The sequence below is a fragment of the Petromyzon marinus genome, chromosome 46, assembly GCF_048934315.1.
Source record: "Petromyzon marinus isolate PM22_M1 ecotype Great Lakes invasive population chromosome 46, UKy_Petmar_22M1.pri1.0, whole genome shotgun sequence".
Lineage (NCBI taxonomy): Eukaryota > Metazoa > Chordata > Hyperoartia > Petromyzontiformes > Petromyzontidae > Petromyzon > Petromyzon marinus.
The window spans coordinates 10,315,086-10,339,079 of record NC_133712.1 but is presented as its reverse complement, the minus strand read 5'-3'; the positions used below and the strand labels follow the sequence as shown (position 1 = coordinate 10,339,079).

At 46.9% G+C, this 23,994-nt stretch overlaps 1 protein-coding gene across 1 annotated transcript in view; it reads left to right on the top strand.

The window, feature by feature from the left end:
- Positions 1-23,994, top strand: part of LOC116952288 (leucine-rich repeats and immunoglobulin-like domains protein 3) — a 124,103-nt gene that overhangs the window by 14,493 nt on the left and 85,616 nt on the right. The window contains exons 2-3 of the mRNA XM_076074166.1: positions 14,353-14,427; positions 21,528-21,602. Of these exons, the coding sequence (XP_075930281.1) occupies positions 14,353-14,427; positions 21,528-21,602 (150 nt within the window). The remainder of the gene's footprint in view (positions 1-14,352; positions 14,428-21,527; positions 21,603-23,994) is intronic.

Here is a 23,994-nt window from a genome sequence, read left to right as displayed (position 1 = left end):
AACTTGTATTTACAAAAGGCATGTGTGCTTACCTTACAAGAGACTAAAAAAAAAAGTTACAAGTTTGATGTTTGACCCAACTCGGCCAGTTTTGTGCCGCCTCTTCTGCGTTTTATTTTAGAATGTATTCCTCGTGCATCTGTGTGGGTTTTTTGTTGTTGCTCCATTCTGAAACCGCCCCCACCCCCCATGAGGAATTCTAAAAAAAAAAGCCTCCACTTTAATAAAAAAAAAGCTAAAAAAATGTTTGAATGTCACCGAAGATGTGATCTTATCTGCAGATGATACATGGCACGTGAGTTATACACCGTACTGTGACGCAGTGTGGTGTTATGATTTAATGTTTCACGCCATTCATTTGGTAGTGAAACAGATTAGTTGCTGCTGCTGCTGCTGCTGCATGGGCGGTGGTGCACAAGTACAAATAGCAACAACAAAAAAACGTCAACATATTCATCAATAACACCGCGACCTCAAATAGAAAATACACACGTACATATATAACAGATGCCGTTTGGGGAAATGGTCCTCTTTCGTAGCACATTCATATGGCAGTGTTATTGACGAATGTGTTTTTTTGTTATTCATTAGCTGGTGAATTAACTGACATTAGTTCACGGGCACAGTTTGCATTGCTTCATAGCTGCCGAACTCATTCATTTGCGCTGACCTTTTCAGCAAGGTACCTCGGCGGATACCGTGTGCGTCAGTGGTAATGGAATCCACGCAATACAATGGAGATGTGAAATGGAAAAAGTGAATGTCGTCTGTTCAACTTCATTAAGCACAAGCCAAAGGGGAGTGGCCGGGAGCTGAGTGGGAACGATGCCAGGCCATCCGCACGTGGATTTCGATAATCACGTGCTGATGAAAATCAAATCAGTGTTATGTTACCAGTACACCTATCGATGCGTTATTAATTTGCCATTACTAAAGCTTTCTGTTCGGCGATAAAATTTTCACGATGAAGCATATTGTATGCAGTTGTCCCCTTTAAAAAAAATAACATTCCGTGAAATTTGTAAGTGAAATGCACCATAGTATACCTCTTACGTTGTTGTTATTATTTTTTAAACCCACTGATTTCGACACGAGGACTTTGTAACGTAAGTTTGCGGACCAAATTACCCTGAAAACGCCCCATCACATTGGGCATTGAAAGCCAAGCAGAGTTGAGCTTAGGAGCTGAAATGTGCGTGCTGAGTGTCGTCTCTTCCGCACAGCGAACACTCATTTATAATTGAATTGGCCAAACTTCAAAAAATTGTTGGACCCTCCTCAACAAGAGCCCGGAGAATACTCGGCGACACTTTCCTTTGCTAAGTGATTGCCATTTTTTCCGTGTGACGTTTTTCGGGCTTTGCACTCCTCTCATTCAGTTGAAGACAAATGGTACAGAGATCACTGGCGATAAGCAATGGTATCCTTAAAATAAAATAGCAGGTGATAGTTTGTATGAAGCACCTAATATTTTGGAATGTACTGTGCATTGTATCTGATGTTTAAACACTGTATATGATCCGACTATCGGCGATCCTACCTAATACCGCACAGTAGCCATCAATGTCGAGCTACAGGCTTCGCGAGAGCGGATTTGAAGCGTGCCTTTCTCTCGAGCACTGGGTTATTCGGATGCAGCAGCGGATCGGGGTTCCGCAAGCCTTTTGTCGAAACAAATTAATTGGATTTGAGCGGGCTGACGCAGTAACGCGGTGCTGCTTAAGGGAGATACTTTCTTGTTTCTTTGTCACGCACTCGGTAAGTTTGGGGGGGGAGGGGGGGGGGGGGCCTTGAGACCTTCTTTGAATTTAAGACAGTTTCAAATGGGGCAGCGACATGTTCGTGCTCCACTCTGACATTTTAAATGTGCGCTGCAATTTGATGGGAATGAAGAGCCTCACAGTTCCCACTGTGTGCCAGCTGCCCCCGTGGCCAGAAGGAGCTCTCTTTTTATACCTTTTTCAAGATTGAGCTCTCTTTTTGGCTCAGTGGTGAACTTTTATGGGGTTTTAACCCTCTGATTGATTAGGGTTGCTGCTTTACAAGATATGGTATAAATGTTGAACGTTTAAAAGTTAGAACGAGTGCTGCTTTAACAGTTGCTCACATTCGATCGCACATGTGCTAGTGACGAGCGGCAGTGTTGGCACGCTGTCCTGCGAACCTGGTGAAACGAGTTCGATTCCCGCTCACGGCCAACACCAGTGACCATTATCTGAACCGGTCCTGGGTCTCCTCTAGGTCGACTCAGCAACGACGAGAACCTGGTGCGGTGTTTAAACATCGCCACTGGGAGACAAAGGTGGCCGGACCAGGTGCTGGCCACTCACCCCCTTGTGTGCCGTGTCGGCCTTCGTAGGTGCTACCCGATAACAGCGCTTGCCTCAAAAGTCTGTTCAGGCTCTACGGGGGATCTTTGTCTTGTGAGTGACAGCAGACAGACAGGACGTATATATTTCCACAATACTGTACTATTTATAACTAGGAGAAATGGCGTAGGTGCCCTGTTAGGAGTATTGCCTGCCTGATTCCAGTGTTGGAAAAAAGTTGCATCTCTGCCAACTTCATAACAACAACAAAATGTCAAATTGGGAAGATAAAAGTATTAGACTTGGTCTTCCTCCGCAAACTATTGCGCACCTGCGATTGGCACGGTTGGCTTTGTACGGTGCGAAAGAAGTTCAACATACACACTTCCATACGATGGACAAGTACGGTGGGTGAGCGGTGGCCACTGTGGTGTAGGGCACTGCACTATGAACACCGATAACCTCAGCTCGATTCCCGACCATGTCGATAGAAAAATCTGAATTGGTTGTGCAATCCCCTTCGCCACTGCGCATCGACCAGCGTGGTGAAGTATGGTACAAAACCTCCACAACAGCGTGGCGTGTGAAGGCCTTGGTCAAGCTGTGATCAGACCAAGGCCTGTAATTGAATATTGTTGATATGAATTAGGACCATATATGCCATGTTGCATGCGTATGTATTTTTACGTGCAACTTCTTTCGCACCGTTCACAGACAACCGTGCTAAATTGTAGGTGCGAAATTGTTACATGTTATCCTTATATATAATTGCACGTTGACAGAAAAAACTGTATAATGTAATTAATGGCATTCTCTTTTTTAACAATTCTCATTAGTATTTCCAAAAGTGAGTGGCACGATTTCAAGCCGGTGCATTGGCATGCCACTGAAACGAATGCAGTGCTGTGTAATGTCTGTTGGTCTAATGAAATGGCACCAGTGGTACAGTACCGGGTGCCATTCCTACATAAATAAGATGGCTTTTGAAGGGAGCCCAGCTGGCCTGGATTGTAGCATTCGGGATTTTTCACTGCCAACCTGTCTGGCATGAGTTCTTGGCAGGCTTGTCAGACAAAAAACACAACTTGTGCCATCATTTTGAGGAAGCGCAAAACCCTCTGTAATTGCGTATAGATACCGCATTTCATAAATACGTTTTGCCAATTGCACGAGTGGACTTGATACGAACCCGCAGCATACAAAAGGGGGTGCCCCTTTTTTGAATTCGTACATTTTAACGAAAATTTACGAGTTCAGTTTGAAAACAAAATCACTCTGCCACCTTGTTGTTTTGAGCGTACCGGAGTAACATTTTTGTCGCTCGTTTCGTTTTTTTGTTGTTGTATCTTCCAATGAGTCAGAGTTTGTTAGTATCAAAATTAGGAAAGCATGTGCTTGTCTTTAAAAATATTTAAACCGCATCTTGGAAAACTAATGGGTAGCTGTCAGGGGAGATAAAAAAAAAATTAACGTCGGCTCAAAGCCACGAGCACAAGTTAGTGCTGCCCCAAACGGGCGAGCGAGCGTTCACCGGAACCCGCTCGTCGTGCCGTGAGATCGAACCGGCAAGTCTCCAGATTGCAGACGATGATGCACCCCCACCACAGCGCCGTACCCTATTCTGAATTTAACTTGAACCGCTCCAGAGTGTGTCGAGGCCCTAAGGGGCCATCCATTGAGTACGTACGCACGGAGGGGGGAGGGGGGGTTAACCCAAATACGTACGCTTGCGTATGGGGGGGGGTCTACTGACAATGTATGTACGCATAGGAAACGGGGGGGGGGGTGGTGAAGCCTCGATACTAATTTGTCTACATTGGCCTTCAAATGAGCCACAGTTCAGCTGCTTCAGCTGTCAGACAACAAGTACTCCCGGGAGAAGTGGGACTGTGGGAGAGGTGTCACTTGTATGCCACCGTACCCCTGACTGCAGCTATCACGCAGCTCAGCAAAATAAGTGGCCAAGGTACGCAAAATTAATTTTTGGATGCAGCCGGCGGTGGCCTATCTGCCTGCTTAAGCACGTTAACATTATAATAATAGGTGTTTTACACTTTTTTTCTGGCAACGGAACTGAAACTTTTTTTTTTACAAGGAATCATTTTCACATTAACCACAATACCTGCAGTCAGAATGCAAACAAAAAAAACACACTGATAATATATGCATTGTCCTTGAAACTGATTGGTCCACACCGGAGACAGCTTCCTTTAGAGCCTAGTCTCATATGGTGTTCGACCATATGACGCCAAACGACACGTTAATATTATTAATCCTGGATCGTTTCTGCGTGGATTAAACATCGGCCGTGCTATAGGATTCGGGGGGGTGGGGGGGTGGGGGGGTGGGGGGGTGGGGGGGTGGTGTAAAAAGTACGCGTGCGCACAGGGAGAGGGGCTAGGCTAGGGGGTCAACCCTTGACAGATTATTCCGTGCGCACTAACTACATGGATGGCCCCTTCGCGCGCGATCGAGTGCCGGTGCGCTGAGCGTCGCTGCGCTGAGAGGTTGTTGTGCAGGGGCAGGCGACTTTCGCAATCCCCCGCGCCACGTTCCATTCCGGGAAGGCTCGCACAGCTGCCCTGTGTGGCCGTCTCTCTCGGAGGCCAGCACCGATAAATAGATACGCGACTGTATCTCGTGATACGTCCTGCTAAATATATGCACACACGCGCGCGCGCGCGCATCGCGAAACGCGCCGCTCCACTTTCCAAGTAAAGCCGTCCCCCGTGGGAGCGTGTTACCCAGCAACGTATGTGCACTTGCCCCTACAGCCTGGTAAGGCTATACGGGGGATCTTTGTCTTTGTGTGTGTCTGTGGGGAGCGGTGGCGCAGCGGTCGGCGCGCTGCGCTGCGAACCTGGCGATCCGGGTTCGATTCCCATACTCGCGGCCAACACCCAGTGACGATTATCTGAACCGGTCCTGGGCCTCCCCTAGGTCGACTCAGCCTCAAATTAGTACCGTGGTGCGGCGTGTAAACATCGTCACTAGGGAGACAAAGGCGGCCGGGCGTGGTAGCTGGCCACCCACCCCCTCGTGTGCCGTGCCGGCCTTCATAGGTGCTCGCTCACAGCACTTGCCCCAACAAACAATCTGTTAAGGCTATACTTTGTCTTCGTGTGTGTTTGTCCGCATGCGATGATGCACCCGGTCGTCAACAAATGCCAGTTTGTTATGCTCACAATTCGTGCACAGGATCGTGTGTTTTCGCAGGTTGCACGGTTGTGCATTTGCAGAAGCATGTTGCAAAAGTTGTACAAAGTATGCAGGCAGTTATATTAAATCGCATGCTATTGACACCTATGCCGAGAAAGCACATTTGTTTTTTGTACAGCAGGTGGGTGGCGGCTTTCGACCAATTATTCATTTACATACTTAAAATAATAATTAATTTCGTGGAATTTTCTATGGTAGTCGTAAGCTGTCCGCTGTCTGCCTGTGGCGGCGCTAACCACAAACAATATCGCAATGTTTAACCAGTTTATGCATTCGACGAAGGCAAAAGTCAAGACCAGTCAGAGTTTCTCTCTGCTCAAACAAGCAATGTCTTCCCCTTGGTGGCCTCAAGCCAGTGGGTGAAAATGTCGCGTTTCCATCGCGGGGACATGTCTCCCTACGTGATGACCACTGCACCCGCAACAAGGTGGTACTCACTTTATCGACCCTTCTGAGATGATCGGCTGTAACTATTGATCTGAACTTGTTAACCCCTTCCGATTAATAATAATGCGCTGAGAAAGATCATGTTGAGAAGCAGCAGTCAAGAGGATAGGCGGTCCAGTGTGTCGTTTCACCGCTGTGCAAGACATACGTTGCAGCGTGTTCGGGGCTAAGCGCTCACTGACATGACTCTGCCATTCACTTAACGCAATTGACCCCTCGTTAGCCTGTGTGGGGCAAATGCTGATGATGCTGAGATAAATCCCTTTTTTTTGCATTTTGCGGAATGACATTTCTAAGCATTTTTATTTCATTTTCCCAAGCTAGAAACCCGTAAATTCAAACAATCAAGCCAGCAATCAATGAAATATTTTGAGCACTGTTATCGTTGGATCTCGCCGAATTGTAAAAGTGCTCCATGAGGCTTACATTTTATTTAAAATTTAATCTTTGATCATTGTGGCGAGCGAAACCCAGCGGAGAGAGTGAGTTGATTGCCATTATGCGTTTGCTTTTTTCAATCCATGAATATCAAACTAACTTTTTTTTGCCTATGAGGCCAATAATTTCTGGTTATAATTAGTCGAGCTTTTCGGAATGCAGGAGAAAAATAGCAAAAGAAATGCCCAAGAGCATTTGTAAACTAATGCATCTTGACAAAAATGCAGTTAATTTGCATTTGGCCAAGATTAAATTACTCGCTAAGCTTCGAGGTTAATACTGTATATAGTTACCTGGAAATTACGTGCCCATGTATCTCCCATTTCTCGACATTAGTACAACCTGGGCTGCGCTGTCTTCGTAAATCAAAAAGATTACGTCGAATTTTAATGAAGTAGCTTTAAGGAGGTGGAGCAGTGCGGTGGTTAGCGCGCTGCACTATGAACCCAGTGACCTGAGTTTGGTTCCTAGCCACTGCTAACATCAGTGGCGAGCGGCGTCTTCTCTCCACATCACCATATTCTACGAACCAACATGGTGAACTGTGATCGCACGATGCAATGTTTTACGTTCAAGGCATACCACATATTCCACTTAGAATACATATTGACGGAATAGCGCTTAGTGGGATTTATTACATTGACTGTATAAAGGAAGACTCCACTCATCTGAGGAATAGGATCTGTGAAATGTCCACAGATTATTACTGAGCCATGGATAATAGGAGTCTTGGATAATAGGACTCAGTCATGGATATAGGAGTCTTGGATAATAGGACTCAGTCACGGATAATAGAAGTCATGGATAATAGAAGTCATGGATAATAGGAATAATGGATGAGTGGAGTTGTGTGTGTGTTTTTTTTAAGTGGGCATAAAGAGACGAGCTCTTCCTCACCGGTATCTATTTAATCGCCTAATAAAACTTCGACAAGGCCACGTTAATTGTAATGAAAATGTTGGTAGGTTGCATAACATTGCCAATTTCCAGCGGGTAAGTGGGGAGCTGCTAATGGTGTGTTTCATGGCGCGCAATATCCAATAAAGGACCGTATACGCCCGCCTTGACGGCACCGCAACCTCGCTTGATCGCGGCACATTCTGAGTCTAAATACTGCGCGTGTAAAATGCTAGCGCAAAAAAAAAACCCCAGATGCTCTACTTAAACGCTCACCAGCATGTAGCTCGCTCGTTTAATCCGGCGACTTTTAAGCGAAATGAAAGAAGCATGGGGAAAATAAACTTCAACGCTAATTGCATTCCAGTGAGGCACGTTTTTTTTGTTTGGTGCGCTTGCTCTACGGGCTTGCCTGCAGAGGAGGAGGAGGAGGGCTGGATGACTCGGTCTAAAAAAACGACACGCGATACTTTGCGTGTGGGCCCTGTTACGCAGCTGTGCTCTCGGTGAGGAGAGAGATTCGGGGCTGTTCTCGGGGTGAAATCACGTCAACGTGGCCTTGACCCCTAAGACGTCCGCTCGGATGTCCCCGTTTTTTCTTTGCTGAAACGATATTTGTAAGCGCCTTCCGTATTCGAGGTGTGACGCTTTCGTTAATGTTTAACGAGCGTGGCACAAGTTCACTTTTTTATTATCATTATTAGTGTTGTACATTTGTTGGGGAACTTTATAAAAAATAATCGGTGACCCCTTTTTGCTCAAATGAGCAGTGCCGTGTTGTTCTTATCCATTGACGATCTCGGTAAGATTATAGAAATTACTCGTTCCTTTGGCGGTGACCGGTTTGTCTAAAGATATGAGGCATGGACAACAGGAGTCAGTGTCGACTTGTGCCTGACCCGAGGTATTTCGTCGGACATTGGACAGCCTGTTTGTCTGCCAGCCCGAGTCACCCTCGGGGAAGACAGTTGCATAGCTCAGTGGGGCTTTACTCGGGGAAATAGATTCTGACTCGTCAAGCGAGCATAAACCACCATCAGGCGAACTCCGGTTATCCTCGCAGCGGCGGCTTTTGGCTCGAACATCGAACATCGACGGTCACCACGTCCCTACCTTTGAGGTGTGCTTCTGCGGCCGTCTGGAACGCTCTTCCGACATTAGGAAGTCACTGCGAGCGATGCGCTTTACAATCTAGATTGAAAACCCATTTCTTTAGAGCAGCTTTTATTGAGTTTAGTTTTGTTGTCCTTCACCCGCACCTCCGACGAGCACGGTTGGCTAACGTATGGTGCGAAAGAAGTTCAACATACATACATACATACGCACTAATAAAGCCTCTCGCCAGGCTGCATAGCAAGAGCATCACATCCTCCTTGTTGGCGTGAGGCCTGCGCTAAGCGCCGTGCAAAGTTCATATTTGTATACTAGCCAGCTGGTTGCAATGATCACAAGTGCCATGAAGTGACGCTTTATATTTTATTTTCCTTCCCCAACCTAATTGAAACCAATTCCTCTGTATCTCTCGAGGGCACTAAGCCAATTGACGATTGCCATTCGTTATTCCGAAGTATTCCGCGTAAGATGACCTTTCAAGGGCTTTTAATAACAAAAAAAATATTTAAGCACTTTTAACCGGCGGCATGTCCGGCTATCCCTGATATCCCCTTCGGCTAAGAGCTGTTTTGACAATTTTAGAACAGGAATGGAGATACCAATGTGGAACCATTTGTTTTCTTGACAGTTGAAGGATGGCAGCTGTTTATCTGCAGCCTGCAATTGCCTGATTGGCTCTTGAGGACAAAAAGTGGCAGCTGTCAAAAAAGGTATTCAACTGAGGGGATGTTCTCGTTTCTTCACTGAAACGATGCTTTAATACGCACCCGCGTATTGAGTCAATTTGAGCGTAACGCTTTGCACTCGTGTTTAACGAGTTGACGCAAGTTAACCGTTTTCGAATCGCACATCTTACTTTGGACTCATCCGTTGACGAGCCTGACACAATGATGTCACTCACTCCTTCGGCAGTGACCGGTTTATCTAAAGATAGAGGACAGACAGAATTGACTTTCACAAGTGTGCTGCATTATTACACTGTAATTTTTTTTTTTATTCAGCCGCGGTGTAATGGTTACCGCAACGCATTCGCAATTCAGAGGTCGCCAGTTGCACGGCAAGTTGAAGCAGTGGGGCAAGTTTATTCAATCTTCCCACCTCTGTTCACTCACGGTGTGGAAGGAGTAGACCAAGTACCCTCTAGCCAGGCTTTCTGGAGCTGCCTCGAGTGGAGGCCCTTCCGCCAGTGGCAGCAAAACATCGCAGGGCTGCGCTTTAATCTCACTGCAATGTAAATTCAAGAGGAATACAAATCACTGGAATACCGTACCACCTCATCTTTAGCGTTTGACAATATAAGACGGGTAGACATCAAGTAGATACGTCACGCGTGAATATGCTTCATCGGCCGCAGCCCGCTTGCAGGCGTTTTCGCCGTGACGTTGACTTTCGTTCTCGAGGTGCGTCGGCATTGTCAAAATCCCTCTGGACGAGGCATCACAGCGAGGAGGCGGTGGGGTGACGGTGAACGGGAGCTGTTGCCCCACTCCGCTTGGAGAGATAATATTAGAAAGTCCTTGGTTGCTTCCTCTCCCGTGGCCGGCTGGCAGCGGCGGGATGCCGCACGTGATTTATCAGCGCGTTCATCGCGCTCGACTTTCAACTGTGCCGGGCGTTGACGCTTAACGCTAGCGGAGAAAGAGAGAGAGAGAGGGAGAGAAAGGAAACGATCGATTCCGTGGGCGGGCCGCGAAAGCGCCCGTCGCTCTGTAACGTTCGACATGAACGGCGGGATCGATCCACGATTGAAAACGATACCGACACGGTCAAGGCGATAAAGGGGGGCGGGGGGGACCCGACGGGTAACGGCTTCGCTCATCCTTGTAACAGGGCCCTCAGGAGCGAACGTTTTGAGCTGCTCGGGCCAACCGGCCCGCTGCCATTGGCGGGTGTCGCCTCTGTATGCGCGTGTGCGCGTTGAACTTCTCTCGGGCATCGTACGCAGCCAACCATGGCAGTCGGAGGATGCTCCACCGCCGTGTTCTAGGTTGGAGTTGCGGACGGGGAGGATCAATTTAAACACCCCCGTGGCCTATTCGTCCACGGGATCTTTTAAGTTTGACGATTGTCCCGATCCGTGGAGCCTGTCCAGCGCATGCCATTGCTCTCTCACGGGCAGAGCGGTTCGAGAATTGCGTTCGTGGAACTTGATCTCGTAGCGCCGTCGAGTCTGAGATGCTGATGAGCAATCGCAGCGGCAGCCAGCGCAGACACGTGGGTGTTTGCCGACGATCATCTTTTCGTTTGGTTATTTTTGCCAAATTATTCGTTGCCCTTGACTTTGGAAACTGATTGAGCACCTAAGCTCACAGGTGGGATTTTGCTTCTCCGCTTCTCTTCACATCTGGAGACAATGCCATTTTTTTACACCACGATCGAGCCAACGGAACGTTTGTTTCGGAGCACCTGACCTGGCGGTTCGATGGGTCGCACCAGAGCAGACCTCTTGCGGAGTCTTCTGGCTTGCGCGCTCGGCTGTGAATATTTGTCGGCGAGCGTACGTACGCCATCTCCGTTTGTTCAATCGCATTTAAGCCGCTGCCACGCGGCTTGTTTCCATGCTGGTGTGAAGCCGGCGGGGCCCGATGTCCAGAACGGCGCGCGTCAATCGCGCCGTCACGCTCCCGCGGTCGTTCCAACGCGGGTCCCACGTCGATTGCTACGGCGGCGCTTGGGGGGGATGTGAAAAGACTGAAAATGTAGACAGGTCAAAACGGTACAATAGCACAACACATATATACCACCCCACACCCCCCCCCCCCCCCCGCCTCTGATGAGTCCGGTTTGCCTGATATCATCCAAGCCCCTGGTAATGCGATCCAGAACGTCAGGATGTTACAATGTAAGGAGAGGATGTGGAATTAAAAAAAAAATATTTTACGAAAGAACACACAACACGTTTATTTTGTTTAACCGGCTGGGAACTCAAGAGACCAGGATAGTCTCATTTGCGGGAGCGTCTTGCCGATGATTGCCGGACATCGTCCCGACTGTGTGATTTGTGGTTTTGTTTGACAAGTTGGCTCCCTGATGCCGCCACACAATGGCCCAACTGGAGCATTATCACTGTGTAGCGCGATTTTTGTTCCTGGATACTAAGTGTCATTTCCTAAATGCTAATGCCTCAAAAGTGCATTAAATGGCTATTATTCTCCACAAACGTTGCTTTTGTGACCAGGACTTTACGTGAACGAAAGACACAAATGTACACCACGTTTTCTCACTGAAAATAGGTACATTTCAAAATATCGCTGTCCTGGTCACAAAAGCAAAGTTTGTGGGGGGAAATATCCATTTTCAGTACTTTTGAGGCAATAGCAATTAGTAAATAACACTTACTACCCAGGAACATTTTTTTTTTACAAAAATGTTGTTACACAGTGTTATGATTATGATGCAGCCAGGTAATGTATGCATGTACATCGCCAACCATGCTTTTTGAACAACCAAAAAGCAGTTCTAAATAAATGAGTTCGTCGATCTAGATTATTTAAAAGTGCATAGCTCAAGTGGATCCCTAATATCGGACGGAAGAGCGTTCCAGACGGCCGCAGAAGCGCATCTGCAAATGCGCGATGTGGTGACCGTCTTTGTTCCATGGTTAGCAAACAGCTGCTGCTGCTGCGATGATGACCGGAGTTCACGCGATGTTTTATACTCCTTGACGAGATCAGCTAGGGCTGCCACTGGATTCGAACCGCGGCGCTCTGCAACTCGCGGCGAACGGAGCGCTACCGTTAGGCCGTGTCCCTGCCCGGTAGTAAAAGGATTGTAATGAAACTGGCATATCCAGGATTATGTAATTGTGTTATGTCATTTTTTCCGGTTTGTTATTGTTCCCCAAAAAAATCAACGTCTATTTTTTTTGTACCTTCCAAATGAAACACAAAGGCAAAATTAAAGGAATCTTGGTCGCAGGGATGTTGTGCCGTGCATTTCCAAAGTTGACTTTTTAAAGGAAACTCGGCCCTCCTCCCACGCGAACGAAACGCCTCCGTGGATTTGAACTCCGCCGTGCCGCGGCCGACAATGTGCTCGAAGGCCTGCGAATAATTAAAGAGCCGTTAGCCGCCTGATAGATTAGATCGAGTTCCTGTGCGAATGGACTTTTGAGTGCATTTTTCCCAGGAAAGGTACAAGCACTTTGTGACTTGAAAGGTACAATCTGTTCCTCATACAACTGCCACACATGGCTGCTATCACGTGGCCCAAGCGTGGGGATTTTTTGTTGTTGTTGTGGGGCCGCGTTTTTCATTTTTCATTTCTCGACGATCTTCGCCGTTATCCTCAGCTGCGCTCCGGCGGTAACGGCAAACACGCACTCCTGGCTGTCGTTCAACTAATTAGAACGTCCCCTTGGGGAAATCACAGTCCGTTCGCGTAGCACATTCAAGTTATCTACTATAAGACTGACCTAGACATCCCCGCAGAGTTCTGAAAGAAGGGAAACCGTATCCCCGAGTCGCCATTAACAATGCATTATTATTATTTAAATATAGCAACGCTCATTCCATTTGTCAAATGTCGCCTCTGCAAGGTTAAGTACTCCGCGTCAGCGTGCGTGTTGCGTACTGCTGCTCTTAAGAACCCCACGCAACGAGCACAGCGTGTGTGTGCAAGTGTGCATCGTGTGTGTGCAAGTGTGCATCGTGTGTGTGCAAGTGTGCATCGTGTGTGCGCAAGTGTGCATCGTGTGTGCGCAAGTGTGCATCGTGTGTGCGCAGGTGTGCATCGTGTGTGTGCAAGTGTGCATCGTGTGTGCGCAAGTGTGCATCGTGTGTGCGCAAGTGTGCATCGTGTGTGCGCAAGTGTGCATCGTGTGTGCGCAAGTGTGCATCGTGTGTGCACAAGTGTGCATCGTGTGTGCACAAGTGTGCATCGTGTGTGCGCAAGTGTGCATCGTGTGTGTGCAAGTGTGCATCGTGTGTGCACAAGTGTGCATCGTGTGTGTGCAAGTGTGCATCGTGTGTGCGCAAGTGTGCATCGTGTGTGTGCAAGTGTGCATCGTGTGTGTGCAAGTGTGCATCGTGTGTGTGCAACGGTGGCTCAGCGGGTGGTCAGTGCACATTTCAGCAATTCCAGCAGCGCAAGTTAAGATTCCTTCCTGGCCAAGCACAACCGTTGTCTGGTCACTATTATCATTATTAAAATCTGGACATTACACCGCTCTTAGGTTGACTCGGCCCACATATGATCACCTGGTAAGGTTTTGGACCAACAACACTGAGGTTTTACACGAAGGCAGCCTGGCCTGAATGGACCTCCGTGTGCAGCTGTGACCTTAAATTGGCGGCAGGGCGTTGCAGCCGTAACACTCATGACTCACAGCAAGAAGGGCCTGGGTTCGACTCCTGAATCAGGCCCCTTTCTGCGTGTGCAGTTTGTATTCTCTCCCCCCCTGTTCTGCATGGGTTTCCTCCGTGTTCTCTGCTTCCATCCCATAGGTAAAACATAATACTCGTGCAATGTTACTGGCATTGGCCAAGACATCCCAATTATGAAAAATTACCCGCAAATTACTCCAGTAATTGGTATCACAAGGAGCAACCATAGGCCCCCCCAAATGCAAATGCTTGGCAGGACCCTCCTGAAAAAAAAAACAGTCCTGAGACTCGATGAGGCTTCCTTGGGTAAGCATGCGAATTGGTAAATAGTCGTGAAGCGCTGCTCACTTAAAAACCACACCGACTGGACACCTGTGTGAACCTGCTGAACGTGTGTGAAAAAAAGAGCTTCATAGCTTATCGGATTTCTCCACAGACAAATACAGATTCTGATCACGATTCTGAACGACACTTTCCACAGGCAGCCCCGTATGGAAGTGGCCACACAGAGGATCTTCGTCTTCTCAGCGCGTGGATTTGTCGAGCAGCGTCACGGATACCTTGGCTCTCCTTGCTCGCTCATGCATGATTAATTCTCTTTACAGAGATTTGAGCAACAATCAACTGGAGGACATTGATGCGGGCGCTATGATGAGCCGCCTGCTGAACCTGAAGGAAGTGTAAGTATTTGCTCCGTGTCCGCCGACAACTCTGACATCGTGTGCGGGTTCGCACGCAACGTACCCGCGCCATCGCAGCGTGGGAGGAACGTTACAACGCGTGGTGCTTCCTCTCTGGGCGCACACGCTCGCGCGTTGGCCTTCCCACGAATGGTTGCTGTAGGAAAACGGTACGGAGAGCAATCGTGTACGTGAAATATTGTTAATGTAATGAAAACAAGTCGAAATTCTGTTACCTTGTTTTGTATTCATGCATCCGTACAATGCTTGGCTTTATTTTCAGTTACAAAAATTGTTAGCGCTTTAATTATGATTAATTTTTCGGGGTTTTTTTTTTTCTTTCAAGAATACATTGGCAAATCGTTTACATTCGGACATTGTGCTCAAGTGTTGGAACCATCGTCAATACTGATGTTTTTCACCACGTTAATTAAACACAAAGTTAGTGCCAAATAACGTCACACGGCCCGTGATGAATGTTGATTGCCCCAAACACACCCAAAATTAACGACACCTTTGTGAGTAGGTTTAACGTTGCTGTAGGAACAGCCGATTAATTTTTCTTATTCTTTTAAAATCAGGGCGTGCAACATTTCAACGCAAATATGTATTTGGGAACCGAGGAGCGTAAATCAGTGTTTGGGTGCAGGAATGTTGCATCTGTATGGCCTCATATACTGGCACGAATGTGCGCTATTTTCTTTTTCAAATTAAAAAAATATATATATATAAAAACAAATGTCACAAGTATAAAATAATATCAATGCACTCTTGCCTCCCACGCCTGCGTGAAGGTTTTACTTTTCGCTACACGGCTCTGAAATTCTGAAATCAATGTGCCAGCCCCCGGCCGGCGGGGCGAGTGTTATATTGACCAGTCGTTTGACAAGAAGTTCGCAGGCTGCCCCATAGCTGTGAAGCGTCGTTGGAGACCTGCCTGCCAGCAACGAGCAAAACAATGGTGGGGTTTTTACCTTCGAAACGGCGGTGGGTGGGGGGGGGGACAACGGAGGCTCTGTGTCACTGCCAGTGCCGATGTTTACCTCCGGTGGTGAATGCATTTTCGTATTGTGTACCCAATGGGGCATATTCATTATTGGGTGTCTGCCTAGTCTGCTTGAAAATGCCGTGCTAGCAGCTGAATGGGTTTAATGAATTGGCTTTTCAGCCTATGGTTATAGTTGTGTAGCGATGTGTTTATTCACGCTGCTTATAACTCCCGTCTTTGTATCGCTTTTTTTTTTCTTTCTTAAATTCACTCGAGTTTATTTCGCTTGTGCGGTCAGAGTTGTGATGGGAGATGAATGCATTTCCAGTCGGGGCTCTTGCTGTGCCAGAAAACAGCCGCCCCAAAAGATGGCTTCGGAAGTCATTTGAGTATGCCTCTTTATCCACTCTCTATGTACGTACGTTGAACTTCTTTCGCACCGTACGTAGCCAACCGTGCTAATCGGAGGTTCACCCGCATGTACACCACCTCTACACCGTTCATCATGCTAAGTCGGCCAATCAAATGCTAATTTTTATGCTAATTCCTTTGTCAAGGCACCTTGTTTCCTCGCACACAGCTTAAAGGTCGCGGTCTGAGCGTAACTGTGTTTCACTCCAGCGCTGTCCTCGAGACAGTCTGGTCCCTTCACCTGATGAAGGCCGCTGGTGTTGTTGCCGAAACGTCGTGATTTTTGTTTTATTTTTTACCTACGTGACTTCACCGAATAGAACCAAAGAGTATGGATCCTTGCAGTCACGAAAGCTTTAAATCTAGAATTAAACATAAAACAGCTAGTTCCATATGAATTAGTTTTCAATATCGATTATTTTAAAGTGCAAAGCTCCAGTGGCTTCCTAATATCGGAATGAGGAGCGTTCCAGACGGCCGCAGAAGCGCACCTGAAAGCGAGCGATGCGGTGACCGCCTTTGTCCGGTGGCTAGCCAATAGCCGCTCCAAGGATGACCGGAGTTCGCGTGCTGGTTTACTTATAAATGTTAATCGCATGTAATTAAAACCAAACGTATACATTTTCAGAGCTAATATGAGCTGCGTTAAGTGAAAAAAAATATATATCACATTTAATGTAATGAGTTATTTTTTTCGTCCAGTGATGGATCGACTGGGCCCGAGACCTTAAATTATCTACACTTGAGAACTTGGCTTAATCACCGGGCGGCTGAATCCCAGATTCCGTCCCAGGATTTTGTGAGCACTGGCTCAGTGCACGGTCTAACTCTCTGAGCCGCCTTGCCCTTCCGACTGATTTTATACACATCTAGTCAGGGTTAAATCTCTGGATAGATTCGCAAAGCTTGACATCCACTTCAATCGTCAAGGCTTAATTGCAGCCTTCAGCAGTCAAGTGTCCAATGCCATTGACCTGAGGCATTGCCTGTTGTCCCGGTCCAAGGATGATGTTTTCATCACGGGTTTTTTTTTTTCCACATCGAGCAACTTGTCCGCCTCGAGTTAACTTGCGCTGCTCATGCACCGCCCTTGAGGAAGGAAAGAGAGGGAGAGGGTGAGGAAAAGAAAACTCCACAAGCCACGCTTTTGTGCTGGCCACCCAACCCAGACGTGCCCTTGTCCCTGTTTGTCACGTGATACAATAATACGACCCTCATCTGTATTGCATTCCTCTCATGTTACAACCCAAGCCACGTTACAGCCTTGCTCGTGTGGGAGGCTGCGCACAGACTCGCGTCTTGATTCAATGAGCCCGAACTCGGCAGCTTCGTGACTGCCGATGAATAGGATCACTGTGAATGGCCGCAGTAATGCACGCGACTGACCGCGTGTCCCGGATGCTCGATATAAGCACTGCATGTACGCACACCGGCGCTACCACCAGGAACTGATACGATTTTTTTGTTTGGAGAAAGTCAGAGGGCAGAGACCTTGAAGCTATTCGAGGCTTCCCCATATCGCAGGCATGCCACCTTGCCAAGCCATGCATGAGATTTTACTTTACCCCTTCAAAATTTAATAAGCTCTTATCCATTTTACTTCGTCATCAATAGAGAGTAGTCTCAAGCTCTGTTTAGGGTTTTAAATTAGTTGATTAATTCTCATTCGTGGTATATATTATCTGTGTTTTTTTTTTACTTTTTGCCACCGTATTTGTCATGATTGGACTTTACCTTTATCCTAATGATGATTGCTATTGGCTTTTATCATGGATTGTCGGAATTATTTCTGTATTGCGAGTGTAATCGTCTTTACTGCTAATATTATTTTTGTCTTTGACTGCATTTCTATCAGATTGTATCTGTACCAGTGAGTAAAAGTTTTTTTTTTACATACAGCACTTCGATATATTTTGATATGAGAGGGACTTTTTAATACAAAGTTAATTGTTATTACACCATCACTTTCCTAATAATTATCTCAAACACCGGGTGCTTTGGTGCCTCCATATATACTGTGTGGGAGGCACATGGCGCAATATACGGAATGAACGATGATGACCATTGTCAGCGATCATCTGCCCATGGCGTTGCCATCCCGCAAGGCTTTACGATCCCACAATCCATATTGTACATCCTGCTAAAGCACGATGCCAGTCTCCTCGCTCCACCTCCACGCTGGACGTCAATCTTGGGTGTGTTGGTCTCTCCGTAGGTTTGCCATTCCTTCGCGATTACTCTGCCCGAATTCGAGTTTCAAGTAAAAAAAAAATTGCTCGACCCCCAAGTGATAAGTTGAGCAACCGAGGACAGCAGAGGTCTCATACGCAGTCACCAAAATGGAGAGAAAAAAGCCAAAAATCTAACAAAAGTACAAACATTGAAATGAATCGTTAACGAAAATTAAATATGACAAATAAGAATAGGTTATCTACCCTTTCTTAACACCTGATGTATTGCCATAAAGGGTAAAACCTATTCTTATTTTTCATACTTTGATGCTGGCAAAAATGCCAGCATCAAACAAAATAATTGGCACCGACCCTGTCCGGAGATGTGTCCTGCCCAAGTCAACACTATTATTATTATTTTGAAAACTTGCCAACATGGGTGTCTCTAATTGTGGCTTTGGTCCCTGACCTACAAGTTCCTCTGCTAAGTTATCAATTCAGCTGCCACCAACGTCATCGCGGTGACGTTGCTCTGCCCGTGACGACTGAGAAAAAAGTTTTATACTTTTGTAAAAACAAAACAAACAAATAAACAAAGCCCCCCGCCCCCCCCACCCAGAATGCGACTGCTATTGGCCAAACATCCCAATGCTGGGATATTACCTGGACATTACTCAATTGGGATTACACGCAGCAGCAGCATCGCCCCCTTACCACGAACACTTGGCAGGACCCTCCTGAACAATGAGGCTTGAGACTCGGTGAGCCTTTCCAGGGTTAACAAAGAAACGTAAAACAAAGGCGACTGTCATAGGCGGAGATTTTGGGGTGTGGGGTCGGGGGGGGGGTCGCTTTGCCCCTCACATTAGGAATGCGGGGTGCATATAATAAATTTGTAAACTACTGAAAAAATAATAAAGGTGTCCAGTTTGGGGGGGAAGGGGGTGGCATTGCCCCCCGTGCCCCCCCCCCACCCACTCCAAACTCCACCCATGACAAAGGCCCTTTATTTTCTTTCTCTATATAAAACCCGAATTGTGATGTCTAACGACGGAGTCTCTCCGTCTTCCTCCATCTTCAGCGTATCTCACCGGGAACTCCGGTGCGACCGCTCACCTCCATTTCATTCCTCTTCCCCCTCGTTCCGTGCATTCTCATTTCTCCAGAATCCTGTTTCGACCTATCCCCAGCTGTGACCCTCTTAGATATGTATCACATACACCTCCTGCCTTCTCACCGAGAATTCTCATGGATTCTTTGCTTCCCCATCGGCACATTTTTCAGCTCTAGACTTATCACACCAGCTCTGTCTTTCCCTTCTTCCATAACACCCACGTGTCAAGCACATTTTAGTCTTTGTTGTTGGTCAAGCGAACTGAATTCAACTGCATTATGGGTCAACTCTATTCCACTCTGTGTCTGCCATGTGTATGCTGTACGTAATGATCGATTCCCGTTTGTCAATAATCATAGAGTACAATATTATTTGTCAGTTAACATAAAAAAAAACTTCAAACACCAACTTGCACAGGTCCAGCTGCTTTGCACTGAGGCATACCACTTGGCTGACAGTTGACTCACAAATTGGAAACGTCACAAATTCAAGTCGCCCGTCGGTGGCCTACTCGTGCCAATTATCCCTGCACGGATCACAAGATGAAGACCACGTCTGGGACGTCAACATCTGTATGCAGCGACTGGTCCCTGCCATGGGAACGTGGAGTTTCCACTGCTAGCTCGTTGCCCGTGACGGTGACACTTTGACTTGACTTTAATAGCCGTTGGACGGATTCGTATCGTGATACATTTCTTTTTTTTTGAATGCACGTGTATACACTTAAGTCTTCTCACTTCACGGCGAGACTGCTTGATTTGAGTCCGTTTGGGTGATGCCAGTGCTGATGCCGCTTCTGCGTTGGCAATGGGTGCACAAGCACACGTAACAAAAAAAAACACACACATATACACAATAGGCAACGTTTCATGGAAGAAGGGAACGTTTCAGGCAATGGATTTATGTACTTTGAAGAATGGTCATTGCCCCGAAAAGTTGGCTGTCACACAAATATATATTTTTTTCCTTTTAAGGAAATGTTATTGATGAATGTGAGTTTTTATAATCCTCATCCATCCCCCTTTATTGTTATGTTCTCTGCGGTGATGTAGAGGCTCACGTGGTTGGGGCCCGTGACCCGGGAGGTACCAATTTCAAATCCCAGCCAAAGCGGGAATCCCATCTATTTAATAAGTGGGGGAGCAGTGGCGTACTGATTCACAACGCTGCGCTACGAACCCAGTGACCTGAGTTTGATTTCCAGCCAAGGCTAAAACTAAAAACTAAACTTTTTAATTTCCCAGGTAAGGCCCACTGAGCTATATAGCTCTTTTTTCAGAAGCAACCTGGATATCGCAAATGATAGCCAAACGAAGTGCCTTAAAACATGCAAATTTATAGCAGCCAAATACTCTGAATGCGTGTTGTTTGTAAACCGGGGGACCCGGGACAAAAATACACGCGACTACGGGGAGAACATGCAAACTCCAAATATTCAGGCGTCAGGGTCGGGATCGAACCCACGATCAAGCGAGGTAGTTAAAATTTTGCCACCGCAGCACCCCAAACATCACTGGCAGCTGACTTCTGTTCCAGTCCTGCTCCTAACCCTATTTACCAACCTGTACTGACCAGCATGGTGAAGTATGGTCAAACAACCCCAATGGCTGACCCGACATTGATCCAGAAGTGCGTTGACCCAACCGATGAGCTGTAACTAAAATAAATAAATGTGCTCCCAGTAAAAAAAAAATGGGAATGCCCTTAAACCGGCTGGCTGACAGTTTGCTTGTGGTGGGGTGATGTGTGGGTTTCCACAACTATTCCAGTCTGTTTGGACAGTGGTAATATAGGCTAAGGGTCCCTTGCAAGGTCCCTTGACTGCAGGAGCCTCAAGTGCTGTTTGCAGGTCATACCTCTGCCTTTCACTTGTTTTACCTCGGTAAACGATCAGCGTCTTTGTAGATAAGGGTTCGATTGCTTTATTGTGACAATAGACCCACAGCGGTAGAACATTGTTTCCTAATGTTAGCCGGGGAGGCCGTGTATAGTAATACTAATAATAATCTCAACTGGGCAGTAAGCCGACGCCTCCGTCTAGCACGGTTGGCTACGTACGGGTGCGAAAGAAGTTCAACATACATACATACGTATACACACCGCAATAAATCCCCGCTGCCCCACCCTCAAGCTCTGTTGTCCTCTATACATTGAGGTGTTTCGGCCAATTAATGAGTGTTTACCACCGATCAGCACGGTTGGCTACGTACGGTGCGAAAGAAGTTCAACATACACGCGTATGTGTGGGAGGAAACTGGAGCAACGGGGGGGGGGGTGAACACCTATCCGTACTATTGGTGTTTTTATTGAACTGTGTGTGATGTCATTCTTTGCAATGCAATACTTGAACGTGTTTTTGTCCTGCTGTATGATGCGCGTTGATGCATCTCTCTCTCTTCTCCCGTTTCGTCTTTAGGAAAGTGGCTCACAATGAACTCACAGAAATAGCAAGCTTTGGAAAATCATCTGAAAACATCACCGTCTTATCCTTGTAAGTAAAGATAAGGTTTTGGAATGTAATTAAACAGTACAAACTTGCAGAATGGAATTTAATGCAGTAACAGCATTTGCAACTGTATCCCATTTTTAAGCCGTGGACGCTACCCGTATGGTGTCAGATGTATCCATCTTCGAGACACATTCAACAAAAAAATAACTACGGATTTCTTTCGGTGGGGTGATGGATTGCATTTTTTGCTGGAATATGTTAACTACCTCGCCTGGTGTGCAGGAGAACGTGGGTTCAATACCGACCCTGACACCTGCTGCTGTATATTTGAAGTTTGGATGTTCTCCCCTTTGGTCGCGTGGATTTTTCTCCGGTTTCCTTCGGTTTTTTCCCTCCACATTTAAAGTCACCGCGCGTTCAGAGCATTTGGCTGCTATGCGATATCACACAGTGGGCTTTTACCTGGCGAATAACAAAATACTAAATCGTTTTTAGTAGGCACCTTGTAGATTGTAATGTTTACCTTTGTGTGTGTTTACTTGTTGTCAATGGGAGTAAAAAACTTTTCCTATCGCTTATCTTGACGTGCCATTTTAGCGAGTTCCAGGTTTCATGGTATAATTGCAATGAAATTCGCGTTGTGCGCAATGTATGTCCGACGCACACACGCACACACGCAGCTGCGTCACATCTCCCAAGGTCTGGATTTGATCACAATCAATTGCACATCAACTGCAATTACTGCGCTTAAGTTGGTACCAACAGATCTCCCCTAGGTCAACTCAGGCTAAAAGGGAATAATTAACTTTGTGTATTAATGCCGCCATTTAAATAACGCAAAGGCAATGGACTCTTTCCCCTTTCACGAGGCGTTGATGATATAATCGGCCACTCGCTAATAATCCTGGCCTCGCAGAAAAAAAAAGCTCACCACGTCAAACAAAGTGACCTTTGTCTTTGCGTCTGAGCACGCGTGTTCCTGGGTCGCCTTTGCATGCGTGTGGTTTCCACATGGTTACACATGTCCGTGCGTGTATCAGCTGTGCATGCTTTCACATGTCTGTCAGTGTATGCATTGGCATGCGCGAGTGTCTACACACGCATGCGTGTGCGTGCGTTAAGGGGAGCGGTAGTGTAGTAGCGGTTAGCGCTACGCTGCGCTATGAACCCGGCGACGCGGGTTCGATTCCCGCTCACGGCCAACACTGGTGACGATTATTTGACCCAGTCCTGGGCCTCCCCCTAGGTCAACTCAGCCTCAAATGAGTACCTGATGCGGTGCGTAAACATCGCCACTGGGGAGGCAAAGGCGGTCGGGCGTGGTGTTGGCCACCCCACCCCCTCGTGTACTGTTCCGGCCTTCATAGGTGCTCGCCAACAGCACTTGCCCCTACAGTCTGCTAAGGCTATACGGGGGATATTTGTCTTTGTCCATGCTTGATTGTGGCAGCGGTGGGGCAGCGGTGGTGTAGCAGTTAGCGCTACGAATCCCGGCGATTTGAGGTTCGATTTCCGCTCATATCTGAATCGGTTCCTGGACATCCCCTCGGTCGACTCAGCCTAAAATGAGTACCTGGTGCGCTGTGTAAAAGCATCGCCACTTGGGAGACAAAGGCGGCTGGGCGTGGCGGCCTTCATCGGTGCTCGCTCACAGCACTTGCCCCAGCAGTCTGTTAAGGCTGTATGGGGGATCTTTGTCTTTGTGTTCCGTGCTTGAGTACCCTTATGTGTATAAGTAAGTGCCTGCCAGATTGTAGCACTTAATCCACCAGCTTCACAAACATTCCCTACCCTTTTTTGCTCCATCTCAGCTAATCTGCAACCTACATAACTTAAGCAGCCCTGCTGTTTAACCGTGAATACCTAGTCGCAATCATCTCGTAATTTCTTCTGAATAAATCTTCGAATAGCACTCGTGATATGGAAGATTTTTTTGTTGTTTTAAATATACATATTGTAATTTGTTTGTATATAAATCCTTTGACAAATATGTTTTCTTGCATGCACCGGCTAAATTGACCTTCGATGTCACTGTAATTTGGAGCTTCCACACGTGAAATCGCTATGCATGTGTAATAAGTAAAAATCCACTACAGCTTATTCCTTTGTGTCAGGCTTACCAGTAGTGGAAATCACACACAACGATGGCATGTGATAGCCGTAGGCCACGTGATGAGATCCTAATCTTATACCATCACTATGACCACTGTGTAAGCAAATCGGAGGTGTTGTAACTTCGCTGTGCACTGGAGCGTGGTCGTTCTTAAGTCGTGAAGCAAACAGGGCATTGTAAATAAATAATAATGTTTCTCCCTTAAAGAAACGCTGCCCGCCATGTCGAGCTTGTCATCTACCCAACGGTTTGGACATCGACATGGCGAGTGTGATTGGTAAAACAAAAAAAACCCCACAAATTTGACGTGCAAATTCTTTG